This window comes from Rhipicephalus microplus, chromosome 2 (genome assembly GCF_043290135.1).
Source record: "Rhipicephalus microplus isolate Deutch F79 chromosome 2, USDA_Rmic, whole genome shotgun sequence".
Taxonomy (NCBI): Eukaryota; Metazoa; Arthropoda; class Arachnida; order Ixodida; family Ixodidae; genus Rhipicephalus; species Rhipicephalus microplus.
In genome coordinates, this window is record NC_134701.1 from 78,407,162 (window position 1) to 78,423,699 (window position 16,538).

A 16,538-nucleotide genomic window follows, 5' to 3' on the forward strand; every position below is an offset into this window, starting at 1 on the left:
GCAGTAGTAGCTCGCGCACGCCGCTCGCCATTAGCCAAACCTGCCTGATAAAGCTCATTTTGCAAGCTGCGTCTGAACCTTTCTCGACGTACAACACCTCTATTTTAAGTGGTGGAGGTGCCGGGGTTCCCGTCAACCTGGAACTTCGCAATCAGACGCTACTCTCACCGTTCACCATGACTGCTTCTGGCCCTTCTCAAGCTGCCTTACCAACGACAGTCTACTGTACTGGCGTGCCTCGGCAACGCGACCCACCAATTTTTCGCGGCAACGACGAACAAGACGTCGAGGACTGGCTCGTCGAGTACGAAATCGTAAGCGCTTCCAGAAAGTGGAACGCATGCGACCAGCTCACAAACGTGCGCTTTTACCTCGATGATATGGCCAGCTTATAGTTCAAGAACCACGAAGGCAAAATCACCAACTGGTCCGCCTTCAAGACCACCATCGCCGCTGTCTTCGGTCGTCCCGCCGTGCGCCGGCTTCGCGCGGAACAGCGTCTCCGTAGTCGAGTCCAGCGCAGGAACGAGACCTTTACAAGTCACACTGAAGATGTCTTGTCTCTTTGCAAGCGCGTCAATGAATCTCTAACCGAACGCGACAAAATCAAGCACATCATCAAAAGAGTTGACGACGATACCTTCCAGATGTTCTTCGCCAGGAATCCACAGACCGTCACCAATTTTGTCCAGCTCTGTCAGGAGTACGACGAGTTGCGTAAGCAGCGTGTCTCGACGCGCAGGGCCGCTGAAGATACGGCTGAAGTTTCCGCCCTCGTGCACGACGTCGCTGCTGATCTCACTGTCTTACTACCCCAAATCAAACAATTCATTCGTGAAGAAGTTGCGCGTCAGCTTTATCTTGTGGCCTAAGCATCCACGCCAGTGACCTCGTTAGACCCACGTCTACGCCAGGTCATTGAGCACAGGTCACTCAGGCACTGCCTCCATTGCCATCTGTCCCTACACAGCTGACCTACGCTGTCGTCGTTGCTAGACCCCCAGTCCCACCTGTCTCTGGCGCATACCGGAGCACCGGGTCTTCCTACCCTACGACGCTGCCTACATACACGGCACCCCATCCCGTTTCGCCCCCTGCACCTTCTGTCGTTAACCCATGGCACACCTTGGATAATCGACCCATCTGTTTCGCATGTGGTTTCGTGGGACATATAGCACGCTACCGTCGCCGTCACAACTTCCAGCCTCCAGACCATGGGAATTCTGCAAATTACCGGGCTCCCCAGAATCCCCAGCGACCATCTTCTTCTAGCACCGACTCATTGTCCCCACGACGCCCTGACGATTCTCGCCGGTCATTACCACGCCGTCGCCGATCTGTCTCCCCGATGCTTCGGCGCACGAGCCCCGCTCGAGAGGAAAACTGACAGCCGCAGTTCCGGAGGCAAGAACTGCGTCGTCGTCGAACTTTTTAAGACCCCCTCCTTGTCCGACCAACGAAATTAATGTGCTAGTAGAAGGTGTTGCTGTACGTCCACTTGTCGATCCAGGCGCCGTCGTTTCTGTATTTGTGAAAAACTGTGCCGCGATTTGAGAAAAGTTACAACGCCGCTTACGAATCTTGCTCTGCGTACAGAAGAAGAATGGCAATTTGGGCTAGTTGGTTTGAATTCATAGTAATAAGGGCTGCAGCGCGAGCACGAATGTGCTAGAAGAAACAGACAAAGTCGAGGTACGGAAGGCAAAAGAGGACAACTCGTGTTGTCCTCTTTTGCCTTCCGTACCTCGACTTTGTCTGTTTCTTCTAGCACATTCGTGCTCGCGCTGCAGCCCTTATTACTCTGCGTACAGCCACCTCCCATTTCATCGCGCCGACAGCTCAGTGCACAGCACGCGTTCTTATTCAAGATGTTTGGTACGCCATCAACTGTGTTGTTCTCTCACGTTCGTCTTACGACGTCATACTAGGATGGGATTTCCTTTCTACCCATCAGGCCCTCGTCGACTGCGCTCGTGCTGAACTCACGTTGACGAATCCGTGCCTTGATATCGACCACCACAGTCCTCGAAAGCGTTTGCCACAGCTGACGTCCGCATCGCGCCGCTCTCCGCCGTCCTAGTGCCTGTGTTTTTCCCTGCTGCCACTAACTCGACGCTCCTGTTCCAGCGAACTATAGCTAGTGTGCAACACCGAACCATCGTCCTTCCGTTTGCGGTCATCAACTTTTCCAATGGTTCGGTGGTACTTTATGCGTGCAACGTTTCTGCTTGTCCGTACATCCTGCTACGCGGCGAGTGTCTGGGAAGCCTCGAGACCTTAAGTTGTATTTTCGAAGACGCGATCTATCCAGACAAGCCATTTTTACCGACTTGTGTCATTACACCCGCAACTGACGCTCATGAACCTATGGATGTATTCCGCAAGTCCATTGATTGTAACCTCACACCTGGGCAGCAGGAACAGCTGATCAAGTTCCTACAGCGTTTTTAAGCCTCGTTTCACCACAATCAGCCTACCTTAGGTCAAGCGTCATCTGTTGTTCACCGTATAGATACCGGTCAAGAGACACCAATACGGCAGCGTCCATATCGTGTGTCAACTACCGAACGCCATGCCATCAATGAACAGGTTGACAACATGCTGACACGTGGCATAATCGAACCGTCAAGCAGTCCCTGGGCCTCTTTAGTTGTGTTGGTGAAGAAGAAGGACGGATCCATCAGGTTTTGCGTGGACTACCGGCGTCTCAACCTAATCACGCGCAAGGATGTCTATCCGCTGCCACGCATTTACAATGCCTTGGACTGCCTACAGGGAGCCGAATTTTTCTCTTCTTTAGATGTGCGCTCTGGATACTGGCAGGTACCCATGGCAGAGGCCGATCATGAAAAACTGCTTTCATCACGCCCGACGGGCTTTACGAATTCACAGTCATGCCCTTCGGCCTCTGCAATGCGTTAGCTACTTTCGAGCGGATGATGGACTCTATCCTACAAGGCCTCAAATGGAACGTTTGCCTTTGTTATTTAGATGACATTGTCGTCTTTTCAACTGATTTCGCAACCCATTTAACCCGCTTCGAGAAAGTCCTCGCGTGTATTTCTGCCGCGGGGCTGCAACTGAATCTGAAGAAGTGCCATTTCGCCGCTCGAAAGCTTACGATCCTTGGCCACGTGGTTTCAAAAGACGGCATTCTTCCTGACCCTGCAAACTTACAGCCGTCTCAGCGTTTCCCAAACCGGCCACCATTAAAGAGCTCCGAAGCCTCATAGGCCTTTGCTCTTACTTCCGGCGCTTCGTCCGCAATTTCGCAACGATCATCGCTCCTTTGACCAAGCTCCTCGCCGGCTCTAGAGACCTTTAAGCCTGGTCTGCCACCTGTGAATATTCTTTCAATGAACGGCGCCGCCTCCTCACGTCGCCGCCTATTCTGCGACACTACGACCCATCGGCACCCACAGAGAACCACACCGACGCTAGTGGTGTCGGGCTAGGCGCTATTCTTGCACAGAAGAAAGACGGCTTCCAAGAGTACGTGGTTGCCTATGCAAGCCTAACTCTTAGCAAAGCCGAAACCAACTATTTTGTCACTGAAAAGAAATGCCTCACCATTATTTGGGCGATAGAGAAATTTCGACCTTACGTGTATGGGCGTACTTTTGACGTCATGACTGACCACCACGCCCTCTGCTGGTTGTCGTCAATGAAGGATCCAAGCGGTCGCCTCGCCCGATGGGCATTACGCCTCCAAGAATATAATATTTGCGTGGTCTATCGCTCCGGCCGGAAACATTCGGACGCAGACGCCCTATCCCGTTCGCCTGTACCTCCTGACCCGGACTGCTGCGAAAGTCTAACCTGTGATGCCACTGCAGTCACCATCGCCGACAGGCCATCTGAGCAACGCAAGGACCCTTGGGTTGCTTCGATTCTAGACATCCTGGCCGGGCGGACGGCTTCCCTCCTTTCTCGCACGCTGCGTCGGCAAGTCGAGCACTTCGCCACCCGCGACGACGTGCTGTACCGCCGCAACTACGCACCCGGTGGACGTCAGTGGCTACTCGTGATTCCACGTCATCTTCGATCCGAAATTTGTTCCACGTTTTATGACGACCCCCAATGTGCCCACGCAGGTTTTCTGAAGACTTATTCTCGCATACGTCTCCAATATTACTCTCGTGGTATGTACCGTTTTATACGACAATACGTTCGTGCCTGCTCGACGTGCCAGAGACGAAAAACTCCCCCATGTCACGCCAGCGGTACCTTGCTACCCTTACCATGCCAATCCCGACCACTCGACCACGTCGGCATCGATATCTATGGTCCCCTTCCCAACACCACTGACGGTAACCGCTGGATCATAGTTGCCGTCGACCATCTCACGCGGTATGCCGAAACTTCATCCTTTCCCTCGTCTACAGCCAAAGACGTTGCGACTTTTGTTCTTCATAACATCGTATTACGTCATGGAGCACCTCAGGAGTTACTGAGTGATCGTGGTCGCGTATTCTTGTCAGACGTCATCACAGCATTGCTGCGTGAGTGCCACGTCGTTCACCGCACTACAAGCGCCTATCATCCCCAGACCAATGGAATGACAGAGCGCTTCAACCGCCCCCTTGGTGACATGCTGTTTATGTATATCTCGTCAGACCACTCCAATTGGGAATGAGTGCTCCCGTTTATCACGGTCACTTTTGATACCGCCATTCAAAGCACTACTGGGTTCTCTCCTTTTTTCCTCCTCTACGGACGCGAACCGTCATGCACTATAGACACCAATCTTTCGTACAAACCTGACTCCTCAGAGTCCACGACTTTGTCTCAAGCCGCTACATACGCTGAAGAATGCTGCCAACTGGCAAGATCATTCACAACCCAAAACCAAGGACGCCAAAAGCACCACCATGACGCATCAAATAACACTACTTCCTACGATCCAGGTTCACTCGTCTGGCTGCATGTCCCTTTTGCTACACCTGGTCTTTCTACTAAGTTGGTCCCCAAGTATCACGGCCCATATCGTGTGCGACAAAAAACGTCACCGGTAAATTACCTCATCGAGCCACTGAAACCATCTTCTGACCAACGTCGTCGTGGCGAGGAAATTGTCTACGTCTCGAGACTTAAGCCCTGCTACGACCCTCCCGTGTTTACTTGTCCATACGTCGCCAGGATGGCTCCTTATTTTGCGGGGAGTGATTGTGATGAATCTCAATAACGGGCGCTCTGCTGGTAATGAAGAAGACGAGGATGATCGGTGGCTGCAGTAGTAGCTTGCGCACGCCACTCGCCATTAGCCAGACCTGCCTGATGAAGCTCATTTTGCAAGCTGCGTGTGAATCTTTCTCGACGTACAACACCTCTATTTTAATATATATATATATATATATATATATATATATATATATATATATATATATATATATATATATATATATATATATACATATACATACATATATATATATATATATATATATATATATATATATATATATATATATATATATATATATATATATATATATGAGAGCAAACGACACAAAGGGTCAAGACGTAGCGAACGGTTGTTTAATTTCAGTCTCAGCAGCCAACATCTTTTTTTTCCTCAGCCTCAACTGCCACTGTCGCGTGGAATTACCCTTTCCCCACTAAAAAGAGTGCTTTTGCTCGATACCATAGTTTGAAACAAAAATGAAAGCCAAGTCGAGAAAATTAGAAACGACTTGTATAGTAAAGGATAAAAGAAGAAACAAGTAAGAGAGACACAAGGCACGCCACAACAAAGTTTTATAGCTTGCAATCAGCTCGAATAAAACGGTTTCATTCTATTGACGTCAACCACATCAGAAGAACGTGGTGGACGGAAATGGCGTGACGTCTCGACTGGCACAACTTCATAGTTGACTTCACCAATGCGTTGCAGAAAACGGCAGGGTCCAAAATACCAGCACATTTTTTTCTGATCTGGCCGCGTCGTCGTATAGGCACCCAAATTCAGACTAGCTCACCGTTCTTGTAGGTCACCGCTCTGTTATGGCTGGTGTGTCGGCGAGCATCTTGGTCTGGTCGAGACAAAATGTGTTGCCACGCACGACTTCATGCTGCGTCAGCGCGCTGAACGAAGACGTTTGTATCCGGAGAGGTGGCGGCTAATGGAGTCGGCAGGAGCACTACGTCAAACATCGTGGTGACATCGCGGCCGTAAACGAGTCTGAAAAGTGCGCATTCGGTGGTTTCCTGGAGAGCTGTGTTGTAGGCAAATGTTACGTATGGGAGGACTTCGTCGCCATTCTTGTGATTCGAGGCTACATACATGAAAATCATATATTCGCTATCGCTTTGTTGAGGCGCTCTGTTAACCCATTGGTCTGCGGGTGGTATGCTGTTGCTGTTGAAATGAACGCTAGGTGGTGGAGTGGCTTGCGGACGCGTCTGCATCGGCGTCGCCAACCGACGTTGTTCAACTGAGTCTTATGTGCTTTCCCTCCAAGATTTCTACTGGAGCAACTCTGGGAAGTTTCAAGGAACACCTGGATACCCCATTAACCACGGTAGGTCCACTGCAACCTCTTTTGTGGGTCCTTTATTCGACACCAAAGGTTAGGCCTATTTGTGCTTATACATGGCATCGGGCGCCGCAGCGCGGAATCGCGGAACGTGCGGCCGCTTGTTCGGCCGACCCCCGAGGAGGCCATGCCTCATGGGGCTATGGTAGAAGGAGAGCAAATCTCCAAAGAGGAAGCCGAGTCCAATGGCTGGATTACCGCCTACAGAAAGCGGAATGCGGATAAAACCCGCTTCAAGCACGAGACGCACTCGGCTAGGCAAACTGGAGCCTACGTTGGCCCCGCTAAAGACAGCGAACTGAGAAAGGTTGCCGCAGCGTCCAGGCTACCGCGCCTGCCCACATCGCACTTTCGAGTGGTCGTCCGCCCGGGGGGAGGGCTGGACGCGCGAACATGCAGTCAGTTAAAGGTCCCGCAAGCCATTTTAATGGCTGCCAGGCTGCGCCCAGCGGCAGCCGAGGAGGGTATCGTGTGTGCGAACGCCATGCAGAATATCTTCGTTATAAACACACCCTCCGAATCAAATGCCAATGCATACTGCAAAGTGCAGGAAATATTCTTGGCAGATAAAAAGCATTCTATCTCGGCTTGCATTACACTTCCGGGAAATACCTGTAGAGGTGTGGTCAGAGGCATCGACACCGATCTGGCCGAAGCTGCGCTGCAAAGCCTTTTCGTCACACCCAGAAACCCGATAGTGCTCGGAGTCAGGCGCATAAAGGAGACCCCTACCGTGATTGTACTGTTCAACGGCATGAAAGAGCCCAACTATGTTCACTGCGGCCCCAACATGCTACGCTGTACAATGTACAAGAGGCAAATCGACACTTGCCTTAAGTGCGGCCGAATCGGCCACAGACACGATGTCTGCCCTAGACTGACTGAAAAAGTGAGTGAAAAGTGCGGGACTTCGATCATCGCAAACGGACACGAATGTGTGCAACCGAAGTGCGCGCTATGCGGAGACGCTCATCTCACCGGTGACCGTACCTGCAAAAACAGATACCAAGTTCCCTACGTTGTAGGAAGGCGACGTAGAAAAAGAAGGAAAGGCAGTCACAAGATGAAGCATGCTACGAGCAACGCCGGAGACCGGGAAATCGCCGCTCCTACCAAGACACCAGCTGCGGCTGCTCCAAGGAACGCCGCCACGGAACGCTCTCGGAGTTCCCGGTGTGGCTTCAACTCGCAACCTACCTGGGTGCACAAGGTAGCCGGAACAGGTGAGGCCCATGCCCCGCGCAACCAGGGCAACTGTCACAGCAAACGCGAGACAAAATACAATCACTAGTGCGCGAGAATGCGTCTCTTCGACAGGAATTATCTGATATTAATTCGATCTTGCAAGAAATGGAGCAGCGAGAGCGCGCGTCTAGCGATCAAGCTACCGCAGCCACAGCGTCTGTCAACAGAGGAGCGAAACGCAGGGCAGGCCCTGAGCCCATGGACGAGGAGGCGCTAAACGTCTCAAGCATCCAAACACTGCTTGAAAAGCTAAGAAATGACGTTATTGCTGAAATTACTCCTATCAGGCTCCAACTGACCGAGCACACCGCGAGGCTTCAAATTTTAGAATCATACAGGCAGCACGCACTGCTTGGTACACCCCCTTCGGGTCAGTAAAATGGCTAACGCAAGCAATCTATTAATCTCTCAATGGAATTGCGTCAGCTTCCGCAAAAGGAAAGCAGTACTGCAACACTTTTTTTGCTTTGCTACCGAAAGGCCATCAGTAATCATCCTCCACGAAACGCTCACCAATCTCATCGCTCTTCATCACTATCGTGCAGAAGCGTATTTCAAAGAGGGCAAGAGGGGTGTGGCGACACTCGTCTCAAAGCATCTCGCCTATTTACGCCATGACGTTAGGCCGGGCTTAAAAATTGAACACATCATGATTGAGCTCATTCTGAACGCTAAACTTAAGCAATCCGTTTTTATTTTAAACGTTTACAGCTCACCAGCCGACAGAAAAGAGACGTTTCATGTTCGTTTCCACAAAGCGTGTAAAATTGCAGGTGATCGAACGCTCATCATAGCAGGGGACTTTAACGCACATCATCAAGATTGGGGCTATATCAAGGATACCGCAAAAGGGAAAGCCTTCGCAGCACAGATCATAGCTTGTGGTCTCACAATGGTCGCCGATCCACGATACCCCACCAGAATAGGCAATTCGGTCAGCAGGGATACTACACCAGATTTGACCATGGTTAGGAGTGCAGAGGAACCCATATGGACTAACTTATAAGAGAATCTTAGTAGTGATCACTACATTACCAGCCTCGCGATAAGAATCTTGTCACCACCACTAAGAAAATTTCACGTCAAAAATTGGGACCTTTTTAGAGCTATCAGAAAGCAAGACGAGAATAAATACAACTCGTTAAACAAATTAATCACTCGCCTCAAAGAAGACGTTGCTGCTTTCACAAAGGAAGTGAAGACAGAAAGAGAGATAGAGCGCATGAACAGTCGATTAGCCCACGTTCTGGAGGCTAAAAACGCGCAGCAGGCTCAATGGAAAACGTAGAAACTAAACCGACGCCTACGCTAAAAAATTGCTGAACTTCATAGGCAGATAGATGAGCATAGTGAAACGCTAGCTTAACAGCAATGGGACGAAGTATGCAAAGCCGTCGACGGGCAAATGAGGAGTGGTGTGACGTGGAACCTCCTCAAACATCTACTGGGAGATAAACAATCCAAAGCCAATCAGCAGCTTACAATTGACAGACTTATTCACAACCTAAAGAACTCTGGTCTGACAGAGACACAAATTATCGATGAGCTCGCCTCGAGATATCTTTGCACAGAACCCGCCTCACACAATGACTACACTCCTGCTTTGCCAGAGAACGGAACAGACCCTCTTGGTTCCCCCTTCACGTGCGCAGAGGTACGAGAGGTTCTATATGAGCTCAACAGCAGATGAGCTCCGGGTCCCGATTGGATCAGTAACAAACTCCTAAAGAATTTACCTGACGAGGATATCGAGCTTCTAACGCATAAAATCAACGAGGTGTGGGAGACCGGCGAGGTTCCAATAGAGCGGCGCGATGCGACCGTCATTCTCATTCCGAAGCCGGGAAAACCCCTGGAGCTTGACTCGCTCCGGCTGATATCTCTCACTTCATGTGTAGGGAAGGTCGCCGAGCACGCTATCCTCAAGTGAGCTACTAAATTTGCTGAGGAAAGGAATCTCTTTCCGTTTAATTTAATTGGATTCAGGCCGTCCATGTCAATGCAGGATGTAATATTGCTTTTAAAACACAAGACCATTGACCGGATCTCCAAAGACACCAGAGCTGTTTTGGAACTTGACCGTGAAAAGGCCTTCGACAAGGTCAAACACTCTCACATAATTCATTCCTTTAAAGAAGCGGGTCTAGGAGAACACTTTTACAACTACATCAGCTCATTTCTTAAGAATAGAAAAGCTACCATTCGCCTAGGATCTCTCGGCTCGAAGACGTTTGATCTTGGACCCAGAGGCACTCCACAAGGGGTAGTGCTATCCCCATTTCTATTTAACTTATCGCTGAGAGCACTTTCTCACAGTCTGGCTGAGATTGAAAGTCTCGGTCACGCCTTCTACGCTGATGACATCACCGTCTGGTGCGAGGGAGGTAGTGATGGGCAAATTGAAGAGCGATTACAAACAGCGATCAGGCTTGTCGAAGATTTTCTTCACAAGCCAGGACTCTGCTTGTCGGCTAATAAATTGGAACTGCTCCTTTACCGGCCAACCATCGGTGCAAAGAAAGGAAGTTTCCCCGATATCTTGATCAACACAACGAACAGCTCCATTATTCCGATCGTAAAGAAAGTTAGAATCCTCGGTATGTTCCTGGAGTAGGATGGCAGTAACGCCTACACGATAGAACGCATCGCAGCCAAAGCTAATTTCATGACAAAAATAATCATAAGGGTGGCCAACAAATGAGGGGGGTTATCCGAGGAGAACCTTCGTAGACTCTTTCACGCCTTCCTAATGAGCCACATCAACTACATCGTCGTGGCCCACAAGTGGAGCAGAAGGGATAAAGCCCGATTAGAATCAATAATTCGCAAGAACATAAAAAAGGTACTGGGTATCCCACAGAGCACCAGTACAGAACACCCATTGGCGCTGTGTGTCCAGAACACCTTCAGCGAAATAGTAGAGGCACAACAGGTCGCCCAAACTGCAAGACTGGCTTCCACGGAGGCTGGCAGACAGTTATTAGCGCATATTGGTATACGGTCTCCCATTGCCAGACAGAGGGAGTGCGCGCTCCCTATCAAAGTAAGGAAAATGTATACAGTATCTCAGATACCTAGAAACATGCACCCCCAATACAACTGCGGCAGATGCAAAGCAAGGGCCAGAGGTCTTCTTCAAACAGCGGCTAGGATTGAGGACAATGTCACCTTCGTTGACGCAGCGCAATACGCAGCGTCCAATCACTTTGTTTCAGCAGCTACGTCGTTACGGGGAGAGCTGCTAACATCACTTACGCTCAATAATTCGGATTCCGACAAAGCCGAACAGGTGGCAGTCGCCATCGCCATGACCACAACGAACTGTTCTACTATTTACACGGACTCACGAGCCGCCACTAGAGCTTTTATGAAAGGCTCGGCGTGCACAGAATCCGCGCGCGTTCTCTCTGCAGCATCTTGGACAGACAAAAAGCATATAATTTGGTTCCCTGGTCAAGTGGGCAGTGATGCTCACGAAACCATCCCAAACGCCAACGAACTTGCACACTCCCAGGCTCGAGGTCTCACACACCGCGCCGGAAGTGGGCACTCGGAGACTGAGGGAAGGCAGTGGCAAAGGGACCTTCTTCTCAATTTCAATAAGGTCTGTAAGCACTATCAGCTAGGGCTTAGGAAGTTTCTGCTTCCACACCCACATCTGAACAGACCACAGGCAATCACCCTGAGAATGTTACAAACACACACGTATCCATGTCCGTTTATTTGGTCAAAATTCGTAGACGGAATAGACCCACGCTGTCAGCGCTGTGGTCATCCGAGGTGCACCCTCCAGCACATGCTGTGGCATTGTCACGACTTGCACGGGGGCTCAGGGTCTCCCTCCACTGTGGAAGACTGGCTTCAGCCTATCACTATCTCCGCAAAGGTCCGGCAGCTAAGGGCTGTCCAGAGAGCCCGCGAAGTCGCCGAGAGCTTTAACCTCCCGGTGCCCTCGTGGGCGGGGTCCCCAGACGGTACCCCCTGACGGGGGCATTCTCGTCTTCTCAGGACCCAATAAAGTTCTTTGACTGACTGACTGACTGAATGTTGCTGTTCGGTGTGTGGTACCACTCAGCTGCAATTTATTATGGAGCTACTGCATCGTGAAAGCTCTATCGCTATCTGCGATGATAACAGCGGGGTCACCATAGTGGAGAACAATGTTTTTGATGAATAAGTTGGTAACACCGAACGCAGTAGCTCAATGAACGGCTTGGGTTTCGCAAAATGTGTTCAAATAGTCGTTAGCGACCACGATCCAGCAGTTGTTAGCTGTAGGATTGGGAAACGGCCAGAGCAAATCCATGCCCACCCGTCCGAAAGGTGTGTGCGTAGGCCTGACCGGCTGGAGGAGACAAGCTGGTTTCATAGGGGTAACTCTGCGACGTCGGAAAGCAGCACAAGTTTTGACGTATTGCTTCTCGCTTTTTGAGTGTTTCTGCCAATAGTACTTATGTTTAATCCTCGCCAGGCTGCGTGTGAGTTCAAGATGCCGGGGTGATGTCTTGTCATGGCATGCACGTAAAACGTCGTCACCGAAAGAAGCAGTTACTACTAGCAGGTAAACGGTTTGTCAAAAAAAGAAAGTTGCCCTTGTAGATGACGTTGTCGCGTATACAGAAAGATGACAAGCTACGCGCAAACAGACGGTGAGGTTGTGGGCGACGTCCTTCGAGGTATTCGATTATCGGTTACAGTTCTGGGTCTTGGCGTTGCTGATGCGCCACATTACAAGTGGCTAGAGCGGAAATTAAACCGCAGTCTATCATAATTATTTGGAGCGGTCTCGACGGGGGAACGGGAAAGGCAGTGGGTCTCAGCGTGTTCCTGGCCAGACCGGTACACGATTGTCAAGTCAAATTCCTGCAGCCGTAGGCTAGATTTTGCAAGACGACCCGAAGGATCTGAGATTAGCCAACTTGCAGAGAGAATAGTAATCACTGACGAATCGGAAGGGCCGTTCGTGAAAGTATGGCCGAAACTTTGTAATAGCGCTTGCGATCTCCAGGCATTCCTTTTCAGTTATCGAATAATTCTTCTTGGCAGAAGACAACGCACGGCTAGCATAGGTGATAACACGTTTAACGTCATCTTGAAACTGCCCGAGAATGGCTCCGAGACCAAGGTTGCTAGCATCAGTGTGCACTTCCGTATCTGCTTCTGTGTCAAAGTGACCAAGGACCAGTGGGTTTTGAAGATGTTGCTGAAGCTCCCAGAAAGCGTCAGACTGTGTCAATCCCCGGGTAAAGGCGACGTCATTCTTCATAAGTTGTTGCAAAAGTTCGGCGACTTTAGAAAAATTTGGCGCAAAACGGTGGTAAAACACACAAAGGCCTCAAAACATGCCCACAACTTGCTCCATCTTGGGCATCGGGAACAGAGCAACTGCCATGGCTTTTTCGCGGCTAGAACGCACACCTCTGCTGCTCACAACATGGCCTAGTAATTTTAGCTCCTCGTATCCAAAGTGACACTTTTCCGGCTTCAGGGATAGACCGGCAGTAGGAATTCCCTGAAGTGCAGTGTGAATTCACTGGATGTACACTTGAAACATCGTGGAAAAAAACAACTACGTCATCTAAGTACACTAAACACATATGCCACTTCAGGTCAGTTAATACTGTGTCCATCATTCGCTGGAACGTAGCTGGAGCGGAACATAAGCCAAAAGGGAGGACCTTAAATTCGTAAAGGCCGTCAGGTGCTATCAACGCCGTCGTTTCCTAGCCTCGTTCGTCAACTACAATCTGTCAGTACCAACTACAAAGATCTATCAAGGAAATGTAGCGGGAATGTCGCGGACGATCTAAATAGTCATCGATACTGGGAAGGGTATAAACGTCTTTCGTAGTTGAAGGTATGTTGAAGGTTGAATGACGTCGTCATCGGGCATTCCTTTAACTTGATGACTAATAGCATCTTGTTCTTTCTATGATACATGGTAAGTGTGTTGACGCACTGGTTGGTCGGTTGGCTCATTGATGATTCTGCGTTTGGTTAGCGGAGTCTGCCAGGACCTTTGATGTAGTGCCGAAACAGTCGCTGAAAGCAAGCTGAGTATTCTTTTCCGCTTGTGTTGCTTCAACTGTTGACTAACATTGATGTGGTTGGTAACGGGTACATCGCAGCTTTCATTTCTAAAGTGCATCGTAATTAAAGCGCAGGTGCTCAAATTGTCGAAAGTTTCCCAGTGGGCTACGCTAGTGCACCTTGCCAAATGCTTGTTCACCACTGAAGTTGATCACTAAGATTGTTGATGATTAATGATATCTGGGGTTGTACGTCCCAAAACCACCATATGATTATGAGAGACGCCGTAGTGGAGGGCTCCGGAAATTACGACCACCTGAGGTTCTTTTACGTGCACCTATATCTTAGCACACGGGACTCAAACATTTCCGCTTTCAGCGAAAATGCAGCCGCCGCAGCCGGGATTTGATCCCGCGACCTGCGGGTCAGCAGCCGAGTACCTTAGCCACTAGACCATCGCGGTGGCGTGATCTTTAAGATCGTAGTCGGCCAATTTTGGAGCTCTACGATACCCCGAGCTATGGCGACCTCTCGACCAAGTAGTAAGGTGACGTTGCTTTCGGCAATGCCTGTGGCTGCTTGTTCCTGTCGATCCTCAACAAGGAAGAAGATGCTCCTACGAGGCAGCAAAGTTACACAAGCATCGACATTGCGTAACGTCACACGTCTATGTTCGTCCGCGTCATCCGAATCTGTAAGGACAAAGTTAGCGAAGGGTACGTACAAAATTTTGCAGAATTATGACCGGTCTATACTTCTGAAGAAAATATATACCGAATATAGCTGGTAGGAAACATTTGAAAATCACAAGAAAAGATGCGACAAGGGCCAACGCACATATTTCAAGTCTTGCGGTGCCCCGGCCGATTTGGGACTCGAGGTGTCCTCTAGTGGTGATCAGTTAACCAGTGCGGTTACTGAATGACAGCCCACGCAGACGGTTATAGCAGCAGAAGTTCTTTTAGCGGTTACGGAAGAAGGCCTCAGCAGTACGTCGTTCGAGGGTGGCATCAGAGGATATTTAATTTTTCAGTTTGCGTGACAGTGGGCTCACCTCCGGAGGTCGCCGTTCTCAGTTTACCCGGCGTGTACTTGAGCCACTAACACCAGTGGACTCAAAGGCCGCTCGGACGTGGTTTGGTGATGTGGGCCGACATGGTGATAATGAGCATGAATGTCGTCGCTGAGGGCCAGGAGAAAGATGACTGCTTCATAAGTACTGCTGAATTTCGTATAGGTGCTCACCATAAGGAGGACAGCGGACATCAGGGTGGAAACCGCGCTAGATTGTTCCTCGGTAGTAGCAGTCACTGTACATTTGTCCGGATTTGCCACAGTGGTAGCACAAAGGTACCTTGTCAGGTGCACGCCATATGGTGGACTTCCGCGGGCCAGGTTGAGGTTCAGCCTTCAAAGCTTGGCGGTGGATTGGGCTTGGTGAACGTCGAGAAGTCTTAGCAGCTATATGCGAGAAATGTGCCGCCGATGGTAAACAGACTCGCAGGGCATCCGCGTGAGATAGCATGGGAGGGTCGGCTTGGGATTATGGATGGGAAGAGACGACTTGCCTGTTTTCATCCAGAATGAGGTCGGTGAATGCTGTGACGCTCGGAGGTGCCGCTGTATGACACTTCTGAAGTTCCTCTCGGACAACCTGCCATATAAGCTCTGTAGGGTCTCCATGTCATAATGCTCAGGCACAAGCGAGCATGCAGCGGAGAAGGTAGTATGTCGCTCGTACTGGGATAACCACTGCCGAAGCATGCACTCCATAATTGTCGCCTCACCGACGAACTCAGACACCGTTGTTGGCGGGTTACGCACGAGGACTGCGAAAAGCTGTTCCTTTACGCCGCGCATCAACAATCGTACTTTCTTGGCCTTTTACATTTGAGCGTCAGCTTGTCGGAACAGTCACCACAAATCTTCAACAATCATGGTGACACTCTCGTTCGGCCTTAGAAATTTTGCAGGCAGTGCCTGCTCAGCGCTTTCTTTCCTCTCGGGGTAGCTGAAAGCCTCACGAAGTAGCGTATGGAACTCCGGTCAGCTGGTGAACGAAGCCTCGTGGTCCTCGTACAACACTCTGGCCGCATCAAGAAGGACGATGTAGACGTTTTTTAACTTACGCCGATTGTCCCCATCGTTGATCGGAGCCACACGTTCGAAGTGTTCCAACCAGTCTTCCACATTCCTCCGGGATCGCCGTGTGAAGCGTTAAGCGCGCGAGGCGTGTTGACGACGCAGTAGGTGAAAGCGGATGAGTCCTTAACGTGCTCAGTTTGGTTTGCGCACATGAAAAACATTTTCCTCGCAGAACTGGCCACGGGACTGTATTGGGGTAGTAGACGTTGGAGGCGACGGCTGCTTCGATGTATTTCAGCAGAACCTAGTGTAGTGGCGTCGGTTGTTTCCAGTCCAGGACCTGCAGACATAGGCCGTTGAAGTACCTAACACTTTCACCAGTTCGTCGCGAGAGCAAACAACAAATTGTCGAGACATAGCGAACGGTTGTTTACTTTCAGGCCCAGCAGCCTACTTCTTTATATATATATATATATTGCCACGAGGAATTGTTAAGGCGCAGTACAACGCAGACGTTGTTAAAAGAGGAACGCTGACGGCATCGCTACGACTCATGAAGCCCGCCGGAAGGCACGAGCCGGCCCAGCCTGTGCACGAGCTGCTACCGAGCAGCGGAAAAAGAAGAGAAGAAGAGGACGACGA

At 50.2% G+C, this 16,538-nt stretch overlaps 1 protein-coding gene across 1 annotated transcript in view; it reads right to left on the bottom strand.

The window, feature by feature from the left end:
* LOC142790008 (uncharacterized) overlaps positions 1 to 8,313 on the bottom strand; it is a 57,914-nt gene extending 49,601 nt beyond the window's left edge. Inside the window, exons 1-2 of the mRNA XM_075885033.1 lie at positions 8,295 to 8,313; positions 7,734 to 7,790 (exon numbers count right to left, since the gene is read on the bottom strand). Of these exons, the coding sequence (XP_075741148.1) occupies positions 7,734 to 7,790; positions 8,295 to 8,313 (76 nt within the window). The remainder of the gene's footprint in view (positions 1 to 7,733; positions 7,791 to 8,294) is intronic.
* Positions 8,314 to 16,538: the final 8,225 nt, after the last annotated feature.